General features: G+C 33.4%; 1 protein-coding gene across 3 annotated transcripts in view; it reads left to right on the top strand.

The window, feature by feature from the left end:
- LOC126881122 (cellular tumor antigen p53) overlaps positions 1-17274 on the top strand; it is an 82626-nt gene that overhangs the window by 32699 nt on the left and 32653 nt on the right. For all 3 annotated transcript variants that reach the window (XM_050645176.1, XM_050645178.1, XM_050645177.1), the window contains 2 exons: positions 4790-4930; positions 12501-12690. In XM_050645176.1, the coding sequence (XP_050501133.1) occupies positions 4790-4930; positions 12501-12690 (331 nt within the window). The remainder of the gene's footprint in view (positions 1-4789; positions 4931-12500; positions 12691-17274) is intronic.

Raw genomic sequence — 17274 nt, 5'->3', positions numbered from 1 at the left:
TACTCTGTAATACCGATCCTAGGTACTTAAAACTATTGCTTTTTACAATCATTTCACCATCCAAAGATACCATTTTATTTGTAGTAGCTCCATCTTTAAATGAACATTCCAAATACTCTGTTTTTGTCCTACTAAGTTTTAAACCTTTTTCCTCCAGAGCTTGTCTCCACTGTTCCAGTTTTTGTTCTAAGTCTCTTTCACTATTTCCTACTAACACGACATCATCAGCATACATTAAGCACCATGGAATGTTACCCTGTATTTTCGCTGTTATCTGGTCCAAAACTAATGAGAATAAATACGGACTAAGCACAGAACCTTGATGCAATCCTACTTTCACATGAAATTTATCAGTCTCTCCCACACCTGTCCTAACACTAGTCGTTACTCCCTCATACATATCCCTCACAATCTTTACATATTCACCAGGGACTCCTTTCTTATTGAGTGCCCACCACAGAATCTCTCGAGGAACTCTATCATATGCTTTCTCAAGATCAATGAATACCATATGAGCGTTTGTTTCTTTACTCCTGTATTTTTCCATCAACTGCCTTATAATGAAAATTGCATCTGTTGTTGATCTACCCTGCATAAAGCCAAATTGATTCTCGGATATTTCGGTTTCTTCACGTATCCGTCTATCAATTACTCTTTCCCATATTTTCATGGTGTGGCTAAGCAGTTTTATAGCCCTGTAGTTTGTACATTGTTGTATATCTCCCTTGTTTTTGTAAACAGGTACCAGTATACTGCTTCTCCATTCGTCTGGCATTTGTCCAACTTCCATAATTCTATTAAATAGACCTGCTAGCCACCTTGTTCCTGTCTCTCCCAATGCTCTCCATACTTCCCCAGGAATATCATCTGGTCCTACCGCTTTTCCTTTCTTTATTTTTTGAAGCGCTTGAGCCACTTCCTCGTTGGTTATTTTGGTGACCATTGCTGCTACTGTCTCCGTTGACTCTACAGGCTGTCTGTCAAATTCTTCATTTAATAAGCTGTCAAAGTACTTTCTCCATCTCTTTTTGACATCCCTTTCGTGAACTAGTATTTTATTATTTTCATCTCGGATACATCTAATCTGATTAAAATCTTTTGCTTTCTTTGCTCTCTGTTTGGCTATTTTATATATCTTCGTTTCGCCTTCCCTGGTATCAAGTTGATCGTATAGGTTTGAATACGCTTCTGCTTTAGCTTTTGCTACTGCTACTTTCGCTTTCTTTTTGGCGACCATATAGTTTTGAAGATCTATGTCCGATCTGGTTTCTTGCCACTTTTTATATAATTTTCTCTTCTCTTTTATGTTTCCTTGTACTTCATTTGACCACCACCAAGTCTCTTTATCTTCAAACTTCTTTCCTGACATTTTCCTAAGTATTTCAATAGCCGTCTCTCTAATAATATTGGCCATTTTTCTCCAAATTGTGTTAGGGCTTCCTTTCATGTTCCAACATATTTTTTCTACTATTCTTTCCCTGAATAGACCTTCCTTCTCATCTTTTAGCATCCACCACTTGATTTTTTGTGGTCCTCTCCGATATTTTTGTTTAGTTTCGCTTTTTACTTCGATGTCCAGAACAAGCAGCTTATGTTGTTGGCTTACTGTCTCACTAACTATTACCTTGCAGTCCTTGCATTCACGTATGTCTTCTTTCCTTATCATGAAGTAGTCTATTTGGGATTGATGTTGTCCACTTTTGTAGGTAATAAGTTGAGTTTCTCTCTTTTTAAAGAATGTGTTAACAATCGCCATATCCAATGCTGTTGCTAATTCTAGCATGTCATCTCCAGCTTCATTTCTAGTTCCAAAGCCTAATCCCCCATGTATTGTTTCATATCCTGTCTTGGCTTGGCCCACATGTGCATTGAAATCCCCTCCTATTATAACTTTCTCCTCCGCTGGAATATCACTCAGTATGTCTCCCAATTGATCATAGAAAGCTCTTCTTTCATTCTCACCCAGACCTGTTTGAGGAGCATACACACACACAACATTCAATACCTCTTTATCAATTACAAATTTCACTGACATCATTCTATCACTCGTTCTTACAACATCTACTACGTTATCTTTCATTTCACTATCAGCAATTATACCAACTCCATTTCTAGTGTTACTACTCCCTACATACCACAATTTATATCCATCACCTAGTTCTTTCGCCCTTTGTCCTTTCCACCTAGTTTCTTGAATACAAGCAATTTGAACTCTTCTTCGTTTGAGCGCATCCACTAACTCCAGACTCTTACCTGTAAGACTACCAAGATTCCAAGACCCTATCCTGATTTTTCTAACCTGCAATGGTGTTCCCCCTGAGATAGTCCTCACCCGGAGATCCGAATGGAGGCTCATTTTACTTCCGGAACATTTTACCTCAGGAGATGCCATCATTTCAGTATAAGTTTTTATTTCGTTTGGAGAAGGTCTTTTCATTATTATGGCCTGAAAAGATTTTTGGATATTTGATGCCTGAATGCCTTTTCTATCAGCACCATACCCTGCCCTGTCCTGCACGTTTAGCCAATACACCACCAATGCAACCAAAGTGCAGTATTACCCCACACCCGCCTGCATTTTTCTGTATAGGCCAGGATCCCTACTGTAAGGACTGCCCTATAAGCCAATGTATTGTTGCCCGTATCCCGCCACTAGGAGGCACGTACTTCATTCGGGATTCAAAGTCCTTGTCTATTGTACACATTTGCAGTTTTCATAAATGGTTGGTTTTTTACAAGGTTTTTGGCTCTACTTAACCCTCCTCCTTTATCTGGCTGAATTACATCTGTTTAAAATGATCATCACTAAATATTTCTTGAATGGTCTGCACTTTATAACAATGTTAGTTGTTTTCTTTCAAAATTTTCCTCATTGTTTTTTTATTCAAATCAACTTCATCGGCAATTTGTATACTTAAACACTGCTTTGCTTCAGCCAATTCACAGACCTGAATTTATCTAATTTCTCGTTCTTGACTAACTTTTCAAACTTTTGAAATTAATGAATAATGGCCAATACCGTTTTTTCTACGGATATTGACCTATTTTGTAAAGCTGTAATCAATAAATTAATAGTTTCTTATACAGAATGGCCCTCAAAGTACCATTGTATTATTTGTACTCGTTTTTTTATGTACGAAGACAGGAGATTCTTCAGATAATTTTAAGATAATTTAACCCAATTCACTTAGTCCGAAAATGCTTCCTAAGGGAGCTAGAGCTCTTTGAAGATGGCTTCCAGAACTGGAAGCTTCTTTAGAAAAACAAAAATTGGTACGCGTATTTATCTTCAAGATATAAATCTGATCCATGCATTGCAAATTTCTAGTACCGATCATAGGCGTCCGTTTTAGGTAGGGCAACGGTTATTTTATCGCATAACTTTTTTATCTTTAACTTTTATGCACTATTTAACTTTTAATTTTCTTGTAATTTGTTTTTCTTAAATACTTCCAGAACGCTTCTATTTAGAAAAACAAAAATTGGTACGCGTATTTATCTTCAAGATATAAATCTGATTCATGCATTGCAAATTTCTAGTACCGATCATAGGCGTCCGTTTTGGGTAGGGCAACGGTTATTTTATCGCATAACTTTTTTATCTTTAACTTTTATGCACTATTTAACTTTTAATTTTCTTGTAATTTGTTTTTCTTAAATACTTCCAGAACGCTTCTATTTAGAAAAACAAAAATTGGTACGCGTATTTATCTTCAAGATATAAATCTGATCCATGCATTGCAAATTTCTAGTACCGATCATAGGCGTCCGTTTTGGGTAGGGCAACGGTTATTTTATCGCATAACTTTTTTATCTTTAACTTTTATGCATTTCTGACACTGGATTATTAAATTGTGAAGTGTTCTAGTACTAAAAGGTACTCTTGTTTTAAATCGGTAGAGCACACCGTTTTCTAGAAAAATCGATTTGAAAATTTTTCGCTTTTTGAATAAAAGAAAAATTAAAAAAAAAACTGTTTAGAAAGACTAAAACTGGTACATTTACTTATATCCAGAGATAAATCGATTTCATTAATTGCGAATTTCTAGTACTGGTCATAGGCGTCCGCTTTGGGTAGGTCAACAGTTATTTTATAGCATAACTTTTTTGTCTTGAATTTTTTAGCAGTTTTGACACTAGATTATTAAATTATGAGGTATTCGAGTACTAAAAGTTACTCTTACTTTATGTTGGTAAAATACTTCGTTTTTTGTTGAAAAGTTCTTTCAATTTTTTTTCAAATTCCAAAAACGAAAAACTTTCAAATCGATTTTTCTAGAAAACTGTGTGTCTTACCGACTTGAAGCAAGAGTACCTTTTAGTACTAGAATACCTCACAATTTAATAATCCGGTGTCAAAAATGTATAAAAGTTAAAGACAAAAAAGTTATGCGATAAAATACCCGTTGCTCTACCCAAAACGGATGCCTATGACCGGTATTAGAAATTTGCAATGGATGGAATCGATTCATCTCTGAAAAGTAAATATGCATACCAATTTTCGTTTTTCTAAATAGAAGCGTTCTAGAGGTATTTAAGATAAACTAATTTCATGACGCCATCTTCAAAGAGCTCTAGCTCCCTTAAGAAGCATTTTCGGACTAGGTGAATCGGGAATCTCCTGTCGTCGTTTGTCTGTAGAGTTTCTGGACATCCTGTATAAACAGTCGGTATTTTGAATTTTTATTTTCTGAGCAATAACATTGCAAAAAAAGCTGCGTGGGATAAACAAAATAAATAAAATTTAATTTAAACAACATGTATGTATTATATGATAATTAATTTTTAGCTGACTGATTTTCCAAAATCTGAATCACACATCATGAACATTCCAAAACCTGTAACCGCGGTTCTGTCAAATGAGGAGTACGAAGGGCCTTTTAATTTTGAAGTAGACATAATTCCAAATGGATCAAAAAATGGCTGGTTTGTAAGTACATATATTATTTGATAACTATTAACCTGTTTGCTACCAAGGGGGTATTTAAGTTTCATCCTCAGTGACGGATCTACGGGGAGGGAAAAGGGGATATTTCCCCCTCTAACAAGGTCCAAAAGTAAAGAAAACAGTTGCTGAAATATGCAAATATATTAGCCGAGATGAAACTTAAACCGCTAGTTAGGAAAATTAAGGGAACTTAACATGTAAGTTACTATTTATCTCTTTTATGTAGTTTGTGTTTATCTTTTTTATGACTTTTGGTTGGTGTTTCATTGTAAGTTTTCCCCCTAAGACAAATTTTCCCTCCCAAGGCAAATATTCTAGATCCGCCACTGCATCCTCATATATCATAGCTAATTAAATTGCCATTACATGTAGTGCGATCCCCGGCTCACGGGTGGGACACTGGTGTATGCGAAAAATTGATGTAGCTCGTATGAGTCGCTTGTTAGCGAACGTGTTAAGTATTGTATTGTATCAGTAGAACATTGCGAATTTTGCATTAAATTGATATTCCGTAGAGTTGATTTTTGAAACTAAGAGGTTGCTATTGTTCTGTTGATGAAATGAAACTAGTGCAGGTGGGAGATTTAGCTATAAAAACCTATAAACTTACATTTTATATATTGTTTCTCACCTTTAGACGTATCGGACGAGTTTGGCAACTGCCACTGTGACAGTGACAGTTTTAGTTGACTTACTCCTCTGATAGTCTAAAGGTGGGAAACAATAAACACAGTGTAACTTTTTATTGTTAAATCTCCCACCTCCATTAGTTTCATTTTTTTTATCTCACAACTTAATGTGTTTTCACACACTGTATACAGAGATAAGCGCGCTAATAACTGACCAAATAACGCAAAAGAGGGAAATCATATTAAGTTGTGAGATAAAAAGAGATGAAACTAGTAGAGGTGGGAAATTTAGCGTTAGAAACATATAAACTTACATTAGGTATATTGATTGCTTCACCCCTTTAGACGTATCGGACAAGTTTGACAACTAACACTGTGACAGTGACAGTTTTAGTTGACATACTTCTCTGATACATCGAAAGGGGGGAAACAATCAATATAATGTAAATTTATACGTTTCTTTCGCTAAATTTCCCACCTCTACTAGTTTCATCTCTTTTTATCTCACAAATTAATGTGTTTTCCATTGTTTGCGTTATTTTACCAGTTATTAGCGCGCTCATCACTGTATATAGAGTTGATTTTTGAGACTATTGATAAGATATAGAGAGACAAGAGATATTGTTTGTCGGTGTTTGGACAATACTATTGGTTGACTTTAAATATAATTAAACATTTTCAATCTTCTCTATTATAGACAAAAATATCAAGAGCCGAGAAAAAGTACTGTTTACAAAGAGATATAAAAATGACTAATTTAAACAGATACACTTTCACAAGAGTATTAATTTTGTATTGATTTATTGATGTTTGTACGTTTGTATTTTATTGCTTATCTTCACATTTTTTAACCGGCAACACAGATACTTCCACGTTAAATACGAAGGAACCCTATCCAACTACCACCAAATAAAATCTGGAGTACCTCAAGGCAGTGTACTTGGCCCAATCCTTTACCAAACTTTCACTGCTGATATTCCTATTAGCGAAAGTACACTAATTGCAACATTTTTAATATTGCAACAAAATATTAGCATTTGACAAATTGCAAAATCATCTCAATGAACTAGAGGACTGGCTTAGATTTTAGATGATGGAAAATAAACATCAACACAAACAAACAAGTAAATTTCACACATCGAAGAATTAAATGTCCACAACTACACCTAAATAATTCACCTATACCTATACTCATAAAAACATAAGCCTTCACATAGACGAAAAATTTACTTGGAAATTACATATTGTATTCAAACGACACCTTGACCTAAAACTTAAAAATATGAGCTGGCTAATCAACAGAAGATCGCAACTTTCATTAGAAAACAAACTGACAATCTATAAAACAATACTCAAACCAGTGTGGACATCGGAATCGAGCTGTGTGGCTGTATCAAACCATCTAACACCAAAATACTACAGACATTTCAGTCAAAGACTATTCGTATGTTAGCTAATGCCCCATGGTACATGTCAATGTCAAACCAAACCCTTCATGCAGACCTCAATGTTCCTTTCATCAATGATGTGATCACTGACCACTCCGAAAGATACATGAATCGCAGCGCAAACCATCTCATAGACGAATTATTCAACCCTCTACTGATTGACAGACGCCCGAAAAGGCTGGCCAAAAGACCTAGCTGCTACCACGGTATACGTACAGACAGTATGCAGAGGCGCATCTCTCTCGCTGTTGTGACGTCACGCGCGAGGAGAATGCTTTGTGAATGCTTATCATTTTTAGGAGATACGTTCCAGTTTTATCGAATTTAAAATGATAGCATCTGATTTTTTGATTAAAAATGATTATAAGAGAAAATAGTTTTATGTACTACATATTATTATTCCTAGGGATTTAAAATTTATCCACCTAAACGTTGTTCATTAAAAATGTATTTGAAAATTATTTTCGAGGAAATACGTCCAAAAATAATAAGCCTTGATTATTAATTCAACAATACTATAAAAACTTTTTTGCACTATTGTCTTAATAACCTGATGAAATGTTTTCTCTTTTAAATTGCCAGGTTATTAAAAAATATTTTCAAGAAAAGAAAACATTGATGTTATAAATAATACTCTTAGTTATATCGTCCTACCAAAAAAGGAAAGAAAAAATGCAGACATTTTATAGAATACAGTGGAACCCCGATAAGTGGGCCTCTGATAACCCGGAAGTCCGGCGTCCGGCTAACCCGGACCGATTTTCATAAGACAAAACAAACACTTTTTCACTTTGACTGAATTTTTACCAAGAAATAAACAATACTGTATACAACTGTACGTAATTTAGATGTACCGTGCACATGTATTTCATGTTTTTGCAATAATAATGGAGTTTATCAGTAAGTATACAGTATTTTATTAATTTTTACCATGTTCTCCGGCTAATCCGGAACGGCCGCGATCCCGATTAATCTGATTTATCGAAGTTCCACTGTAATTTATTGCAAGAGAACAAAAAAAAAATAAAATACTATTATATTTTAACATTGGATAATTTTGACATTTTCTTCTCTAGGCTCCTTTGAGCATTTTTAAACTAATTTTTCTATTTAACTCTCGTAGCCTAATATAACTTCGAGTTTTAGTGAAGTAAAGGACAACTTCGTAAGGCACTGATGTAGTTGTTATTTGTGACATTGTTTTATCAGCTAATTTGTGAAACATGTTCTCCTCTTTAGATAAAGAGTTACCATGCATCTTATGGAACTCCGTCTCCAGTTTCAGAGCCGCTTCCCACATATCATCATTTGGATGTAAAAGAGAACCTCTAGAGACAGCTTGTACCCAGTCAGGGGCTCTATTCATGTCTCTATTAATGTTGAAGTTAATTGTTCATCACATTTTGGAAGCTGTGACTCCTCAGTAATCGTCTCTATGTTCTTTTTATGTGCTAATGTACAACTTGAAATACTGTTTGATGATTTTATAATATCTTCCATCTCTTCTCTACGTCTTCCTTTTGTAATTCTCAGTGTTCTTTCCTCAGATTTTCGCTTTAGGTCAGTATTTGATGAGCCTCCAGGTAAGTTTAGAGTGGGTACTGAACCTTGAAGAGATTCCTCAGCCTTTAAATGACGAGCATTCTTTGGAGAGTAATTCAAAAGCCTTTATTTCAGAGGAATTTCATAATGTTTTTCTTCAAAATTTATTGAGTAAATCGTTACTGAAAAAAGTTAAAGTTACTTATAGGTACATAATAGTTATTTATGAAACAGCTCGTGAAGTATGCTTTTTGCGAACGCACGCGATATTTAGAGCACGAGTGACAGCGGAGCGAGTGCTATACATCGCGTAAGTTCGCAAAAAGTACTTCACGCACAGTTTCATACAATATTTTATCTACTCTACCATAAACAAATAAAAAACTGTAACTCTTCGTCACTGGAATTCATTTCTATTCTACAATTTTTAGAACTTTGACATTTAAAAATTCTAACTTCTTTCAAACCACAAAACTGTCAAAACTTTGTCGTAATTTATTGCTCATTATGTCATCACCATGACAACGCGAAAGTTAAGGATATTTGATTATATGAAAGTGTGTTAAAAACAGTGCGAAAAGTAAGTCCCATTTAAAATACATTGTTACTTCACGCACACTTTAAACACCTCACGCACTGCTATCTATAATGACAGTTTTCTCAAACTAAAAACTTACACATAATATGACATAGAGTAGATAAAATATATTATTATAGATATAAATATTTATTTAATACAGCTCTTTTTTGATATCTTCTTTTTACTTTTTTTGATATTATATCAATTTCTTATAAATATGCATTTTAGAATTAATTCCAAACTTAACATTTTTTAAATTAATTTAATCTTCTCTGCAACATGCGATTATCCATTGTTTCGACAAATTATCTGTCTTTGGAAAGCTGAAGTATTTTATTTTCGTACCTTTTGTACTTTGATTACAGTTTTACTTTATCGTACTATATACGTAGTATAGTATAATAGATAAAGTTATAGGATCGTGCAAAAAATTTTTTTTCAGATTTCACTTTTTTTCGACGTTTTGAGTCCCCCTGAGTCTAAAAAGCAAATAAAAAAAACATGTCGGAAGTATGTACGTACGTATGTCGCCACCGCCCAGCAAAAACTACTGGACCGATTTTGATGAAATTCGGTATGAGTAAGTTTAAGAGAATTTTGTCGAGAAACTAAGCTTTAAAAAAAAACCTCTCAAAGGGGGGCCGAAATAGGGGGGTTATTTTGGGCCCATTTTTGCAAATTTTGAGCGAAATGAATGAAATTCAACTCAAAGTAAGCTCATCGATAGGTAAATAAAAATACGGAATTTGACATTTCCAAATTCAAAATGGCGGCCAAAATGGCCGACCGCCCACCCGACACATTTCCCTATCTATCTAAAAACTTGTTGAAGATAAGTTTAATTTGAAAAAGTCGTTATATAGTCTAAAGATGGGGCTATAAGAAGGATGTTATCGTTTTTCAGAAAAAGTTACGGGTTGCCTATATTTAAGGGGTCACATTTTGACATAAATTTGAACTAGATTTTCTCAAAAATGGCTCCAAGGATTTTTTTTATTTTTTGATATATCTTTGATATCCTATCAGTAAATTGAATGACATTAGTCATATATCTTAACTCCCCATAGGAGGGGAGTTATGAATTTTTTATAAAAAAATATTCGAGTGCCCGTAACTTCCTTCTTAATAGAAACTAAAATTTGAAATTTTGCAAACATATATGGTACTTTATTATCTATTATCACAATAAATTTTACCAAAAATATGGCTTCCGGTTGAACCGGAAATGAATAAAAAATCTTAATTTTTTTAGATACGCCCTGTATATTTTAACATATTTTGAAAGAATGCAAAATTACCTTTCCAATGACATAAAATTCATTGCTGTAGCTCAAAAACTCGAAAAGTTACGGTAAATAGAAATTTTGCTATAATCTTATGTGTGTCCTCTCTCACGCGTTCATAGCAGAGCATTATTGTAGGGCATTCAATGAGGGTATTTGGCTCCGAATTCCATCCTACTACATTGATGTACTTGATATTTTCACAGTAAGTAGGGAATAGCTCAAGAAACAAAATCTACCCTATATACTATGGCGCTTTTATCTTGGGGCGGTTCCCACTTCTTCAAGGGGGTGGAAAATTTGTTGGTCAAAATAAGCACGAAAGTGGCTAAAGAACCTATTTCTAAGCAAAAACTGGTCTATACTTTTTTTTTGGAACTCAATACTTTTTGAGTTATGCGTAGTTGAAAATTGGCCATTTTCATTGAAAAATGACACCTTTTCGGACGGATTTTTTGTGAATACCTTAAAAACTATGCATCTAACTAAAAACACTATATAAAACATTTTTTAGATTATAAATAATAAAGAGATTCGTTCCTTCGTAAATGTTCTATTTATAATACAAAAAGAGATATGGTAGGTGAAAATAGTTTGTTTTTTGGTGCATGCTCAAATTGGTGTATTCAACTTGAAATAACAGAGGAACGGTAGGTTTTAGGTGTATAATGCTACCAACACCTTTTGTAGTGTTTGAAAAGGCCTTTAAAACGAGCACCGTTAAATGTCGGTTACTTACAAACTAAGCGAGATATGGTGCAAAAAAATATATGACTAATGTACTTTAAGGAAAAATGAAAAGTATATACATTTAACTCCCCATCTACCATAATTTAAATGCATTGTTTTCCTTCTACAATACCTTTTAATATATATATATATATATATATATATATATATATATATATATATATATATATAGTGTTATTTCTACTTTCAAAATGTTGAACGGGTTTAAAATGAATGGTTTTTGTAAAAAATGTGATCAAATTATAGAATGAATTTTTAAATTTTCTTAAAAATCTTCCTTTTTCTCCATGTAATTGGAAAATAAAAATATTTCACCCCTGAGAAGTGGTGGGAACTTCCCCCATGATAAAAGCGCCATAGTATATAGGATAGACTTTGAATTAGGAGATTGGGCTACTCCCAAAATTTCATTCAAATCCATGCAGTAGGATAGAATTTGGAGATAATATCTTGTTCTTAATCTCGCGCATTGACTGGCTTAATCGAAATAGAATGAAATGCAAATATTGTAAACTATTAATTTCTCAGAAAAATGAACTAATTTGAAATGAAAGTATGACTATAATATTCTATTGATTTATGCAATAATCTACACATCTATAGTGTGTCCCCGAAATATGGCATCGAACATTTTCTCAAATGCAGGAATTAATGATGCGTAGAACCATAAAATACTTTTAAGTACAGTAGGTGTTTCTAAAATATCAAAATAACGAGTAACTTTGTTATTTTTATAGAATTCCAGTATCTAGTACCATAACGATAATAGATCGGTACGATAAAGTTCTCGGGCGGCCCTTCCGTCCAGCGTTTTTGCAATTATATACGGCACAATTCGGCATTGTAAATTTATGCCAGACCCACACGATACCAAAAACAATACAAATAATAAATTGAATATTAATACGTTCAATACTGTCTAATAATTAAAAGTAACAAAATATATTCTCCGCTCCGTAAAACTATCAGGTGTAAAGAATTTCACAAATGCATGTAAAAATGTATCTGCAAGTCAAGTGGCAAGTGTGTGGGTTCCTCGAAGCTGACGTCGTGCGCGGAACGGACGGAATTAGGCGCCAAAATCGGCATACCTTCTGTACGTCTTCCGTGGCTGCTACCTAACTAGGTCAGTTCCAGAGAGATGTCAATGGACGACACCTGCCACAAGCCAAAAAAACTTACATCACATTTACTTATTACTTTATTGAAGTAGATTGTAAATTAGCAATGAATAAATAAATAAAAAAAATTAACCGGCATAAATATTACATTGACTGCTATACCAGTTTCGTGATTATCATGATATACGATTTGTTGTAGTTTTCTCCAACCTTGAACAAGGTATATATGGACATAAAGGCTCCGTTTCCAATAGACTTTAAGGTTAAGCAAAGACCACTACATTCATTGTTCATCAGGGTTACTCCAATGTACAGTTCACCACAGTTTGCTCAAGAATGTGTTTCTAGATGTGTTAACCATGAATATGCTGAAGCAACCTCGAGTCCAAGTAAGTACTTAAAATAAGTAATTATGTATTACATGAAATATGTTGACAAACTGTTGGATACAATAAATAATCATTAAACATGTTAAGTATTTAAACAAAAATAAAAATCCATATCACTCATAATATACAGTGAGGACGTTTGCTTCTTAATAAATTCATTTTCTCGAGAATGGGCGACTCTGGAGATAAATCCCCAAACAGGTCGATTTTTATTTTTAAATTATAATTTTTTGGCATAATATATCATACTAGTGACGTCATCCATCTTGGCGTGATGACGTAATCGATGATTTTTTAAATGAGAATAGGGATCGTGTGATAACTCATTCGAAAGGTTATTCAATTCTATATTCACTAATATAAACATTAACATAGGCAATTATTTATACAGGGTGCCCAAAAAAAAAATTGTATTAAATTATTACTTATTACAATTTTTACTTAAATTAATTGAGACAAAAAGAAGAATGTATGTAATTTATTTAATGCAAAATACATTTTACTGCTGTCAGAAAACAGAAAAAAATGTTAAAATTTGAAAAAGAAACATTACTTTTCGCTTAAATTAAATGTTCAAACTGCTAAGAGGCAGGTGGGTGGCAGCTTTAATATTGAATTTAAGCGAAAAACAATATTTATTTATTAAATAAACATTTTTTTCCTGTTTTCGGACAACAGTAAAATGTATTTTGAATTAAATAAATTATAGATACATTCTTCTTTTTGTCTCAATTAATTAATAAAAAAATATTTTGGGCACCCTATATAAATAATTGTTAATGTTTATATTAGTGAATAGAGCTTTGAATAACCTTTTGAATGACCTATCACACGACCCCTATTATTCTCATTTAAAAAAATCATCGATTACGTCATCACTGGCATTACATCAGATGGATGACGTCACTAGTATGATATATATGCCAAAAAATCATAATTTAAAAATAAAAATCGACCTGTTTCGGAAATTATCTCCAGAGTCGCCCATTCTCGAAAAAATGAATTTATTCCAACTCAAACATCCTCACTGTATGTTAGAAGTAAATAAACAAGGTAACCAGAATTTTACTGCACCTACTATTTGCAATTTATCGATTTTTGTCAATAAGACACTCTGATCAATAGATCGAATTTTTACCGTTGAGTTGATACAGATTTTATTTAAAAAATTGATTTCGCGCTTGTAACGGACATTCAAAATTGCCCGTCGTTTCAAGAGTTTTTTTTTATTTATTTATGCCTCAACCTCAAAGGGTCATTGGCGCAATACAATTAAAAGGTTTACAATTTATTTAGTACATTTATAGAATACAAGTATGATGTCAAATTGTTCATATTAGTTCCGTCACGTAATATTGCTTGTTAGGTGTCTTGTAGTTTATATTGAAGTCTCTCCATGCAATAGAGAGGACACTCCAGTAAAATGTGGCGAACACTGAGCACAATATCACATATGTACGTAGCACTGTGGTTTTACTTCACTCTCCAGCAGATGTTTATGCGTGATCGCGGTGTGGCCTATTCTCAGACGAGAGAGAATGGTTTGATGTAATCGCTTATTTGGGGTTGATTTCCAAGGTAGTATTGAATGTTCTACTTCTCGCAGTTTGGATGTTGATTGATTCCACTTCGTTTGCCAAGCATTGATTACAAAGTTCTTGATTACAGCTTTTACATCTAGATGTGGAATGCTTCTGATTTCTACAGCTTCCGTGCTTAATACTGCTAGTTTTGCCAATGAATCTACTTCTTCATTACCAGCAATTCCGATGTGTGATGGAATCCATACAAAGTTGACATTGATATTCATAGTTTGCAATTTGTGTAATGCTGATTTAATAAGTAGTAGACTTGGATGAAGAGGATATAGGTCATTTAAGGCAGCTACAGAACTTAGGGAATCCGTAATAATGACAGGATTTTTCATGTTATTTTCTACCACAAAATTTATTGCGTTGAGGATAGGGTTAACTCGGCTGTATAAATGGAAGGTAATTTCGGGAGTTTAATTAATATTTTAGTTTTATTGAACATAAATGCTGCTCCCACTCCCTCCATGGTTTTAGAGGCACCGGTATATATAAGATTATGATTACTGTATGTCTTGAGTTCTTGGAGGGCATATTGATATAATACTTTGGGATGGTTATCTGTTTTTTTATGTATGGAGAGTTTGGTATCTATAGTTGGGATAGAGATCGTCCAGGGAGGAACGGTGTTGACAGTTGGTTTGTATCTGGTTGTATGAATTTAAGTATTTTGTTTCAATGTCTGGTGCATCTAGCTTTTGATTTCTTATTTGGTAAATTTTCGTATAGTTGACTTAAAAGATTCAATAGGCTTTCGAGATCGTTTGTATAAGTTTTTATTAAGCTTATTGGGTCAGGGGTACCATGAGCATTTTCCAATATACATATCTACGAATGTTTCATAAGATATTGAATGTGTTACTGAAGTATCGTCATACATTAGTCTAGCTGAATTTGTTATATCTTCCAATACTTGAATAATTGATCTTGTATCTGTGATTGAAGACTTTGGCTTTTTTAATTTTGGAGCTGGAAAGGAGCTATTTTCTGGAGTATCATTTGGGGGAGAGCTTATAATTTCAGAAAGAGTTCGTTTGTTTGAAGGAGGATCGTGTGATATTTGTTGGGTGTCAGTACTTTGTGAGCATGAGTAGCGGGTAAAATATGAATATTAGGTTTAGTCGATAGTGTAGGAGTAAACGAAGATATAGTTTACGTTCGGGGAATGTATTCATTGTTTATTTGATCAGTTGAGGTAGTTGGAGTGGTTGTAGCAGTTGGAATGTTTTCATTGTTTATTTGATCAGTTGAGGTAGTTGGAGCGGCTGAAGCAGTTGGAATGTTTTCATTGTTTATTTGATCAGTTAAAGTAGTTGGAGCGGTTGAAGCAGTTGGAATGTATTCATTGTTTATTGGATCAGTTAAAGTAGTTGGAGCAGCATTTTGTATTTGAGATGTTTGGGTTTCCGAAACAGTTGGACAATTTTCAGCCAAATGTCCCGCATGTCTGCAAATGGTACATAAATCTTTCTCCATTACAAGAAATATACGGTAAGATATCATTTCGTAATTTACAAGTATTGAGTAAGGTATTGATGAGACAGGGGGAGAAATAAAAGTATGCCTTCTGAAACTATAAATGTGTTTGTAATCAGGATTTGATGTACCAATTTTTAAAAAAATTATTGTTAGTACCAATTTTTAAAAAATTTATTGTTACCAAAATTTAATCCCAAATTGGAAAGTTCATTTTCAGTAATTGAATGAGGGATTGAAGGACAAACATTTGATATCAATAATCTTTCATTTGGCGATGTTAATCTACGACCCTGATTTTTTTGGTGGTTTACAGTTATTATTCCCCTATTAATTTGTAGAAAATTGTTAACTAAAATTTCGCTTGCTAGGTAAATACAAATTCGACCATTTGACATTGTAGAGGAGAAAAGAATATTTTTGGGATGCATTAAATCTCAAACTGCAAACAAATATTCTTCCAACCTTGTATTTTCCAACGTACTAAAAACTACTGCTTGTGATTTTAACGGGAATTTGGGTAAATTTTGATTTGTGATAGTGGCAAAAGATTGTTTCATAGTTGTATTTGGTAAATAATGCTCCAGTTCTTGATCAGGAGCCCCAAGAGGCGGAAAACTATCCATTTTCAATTATTATTGTCATCGATAAATTTTAAAAGTACGGTCCTGTCATTTTGATACCAGAACTGATAGCAGGTAGGTATAAAAAGTTGTTGCTTTATATCCCAAATTGATTACTGTGTACGTGGATTTAGCGTAAATGTTAATTATTTAGATTAAATAATAATTTCTACTCACAGTTTTTGTACTTGCCGTAAGAACAATCACTTAGATTCACTCTATACGTAAGACTAGAATTACTTTGTTGCTTTTTAACACTTAAAAACTAGTTTTATTGTGGAGCTTGTTTTAAGCGTACGACTCGTTCGATTTCTAATTAGGAAGTCCCTTTTAAGAGTTGTTTCTGAGAAAACGGTTCATTTTACACAAAAAGTGCTAACAAACAGTTTTCTTCAAAATTTCATCTACATTAAATTTGATGTTTAATAGTTATTTATGATATAAGTGTTAAAAGTACACGTTTAAGGCACGCATGTGAGAGTTTGCAGAATGAGCGATAGCGAGTTCTGCAATTCACACTCCTTAAAAATGTACTATTTAACACGCATATCATACAATATTTTTTCTACAAACGTAATTGCAGGACAATATCTACAAAAACTTTTACTTGAACTTGACTGACATTCCATTTTTATATTTTTTTTTACATTACATCAAAATTGTCTATACGATCAATACGAACTGCAGTGCCTTAAAAATTTTAAAGCACTAGTGCCTTAAAGTAGCATTTTTAACGCTCTTATGGAGTGCTAAAAATTGCATTTTTAACACGGTTGTAGAAAAAACATTTTTTTATAGCCTACAGATTCTTGGTAAAACGATGTTTTCTGTTTAATTAATAACAAAATAATAAAATAAAGGAGTCTGTGTATTGTTTATTTTAGTGGATAGGGCAT

Source organism: Diabrotica virgifera, chromosome 3, assembly GCF_917563875.1.
Source record: "Diabrotica virgifera virgifera chromosome 3, PGI_DIABVI_V3a".
Classification (NCBI taxonomy): domain Eukaryota; kingdom Metazoa; phylum Arthropoda; class Insecta; order Coleoptera; family Chrysomelidae; genus Diabrotica; species Diabrotica virgifera.
Note: the sequence above shows the minus strand (reverse complement) of the source record. Positions and strands in the feature narration are given on the sequence as shown.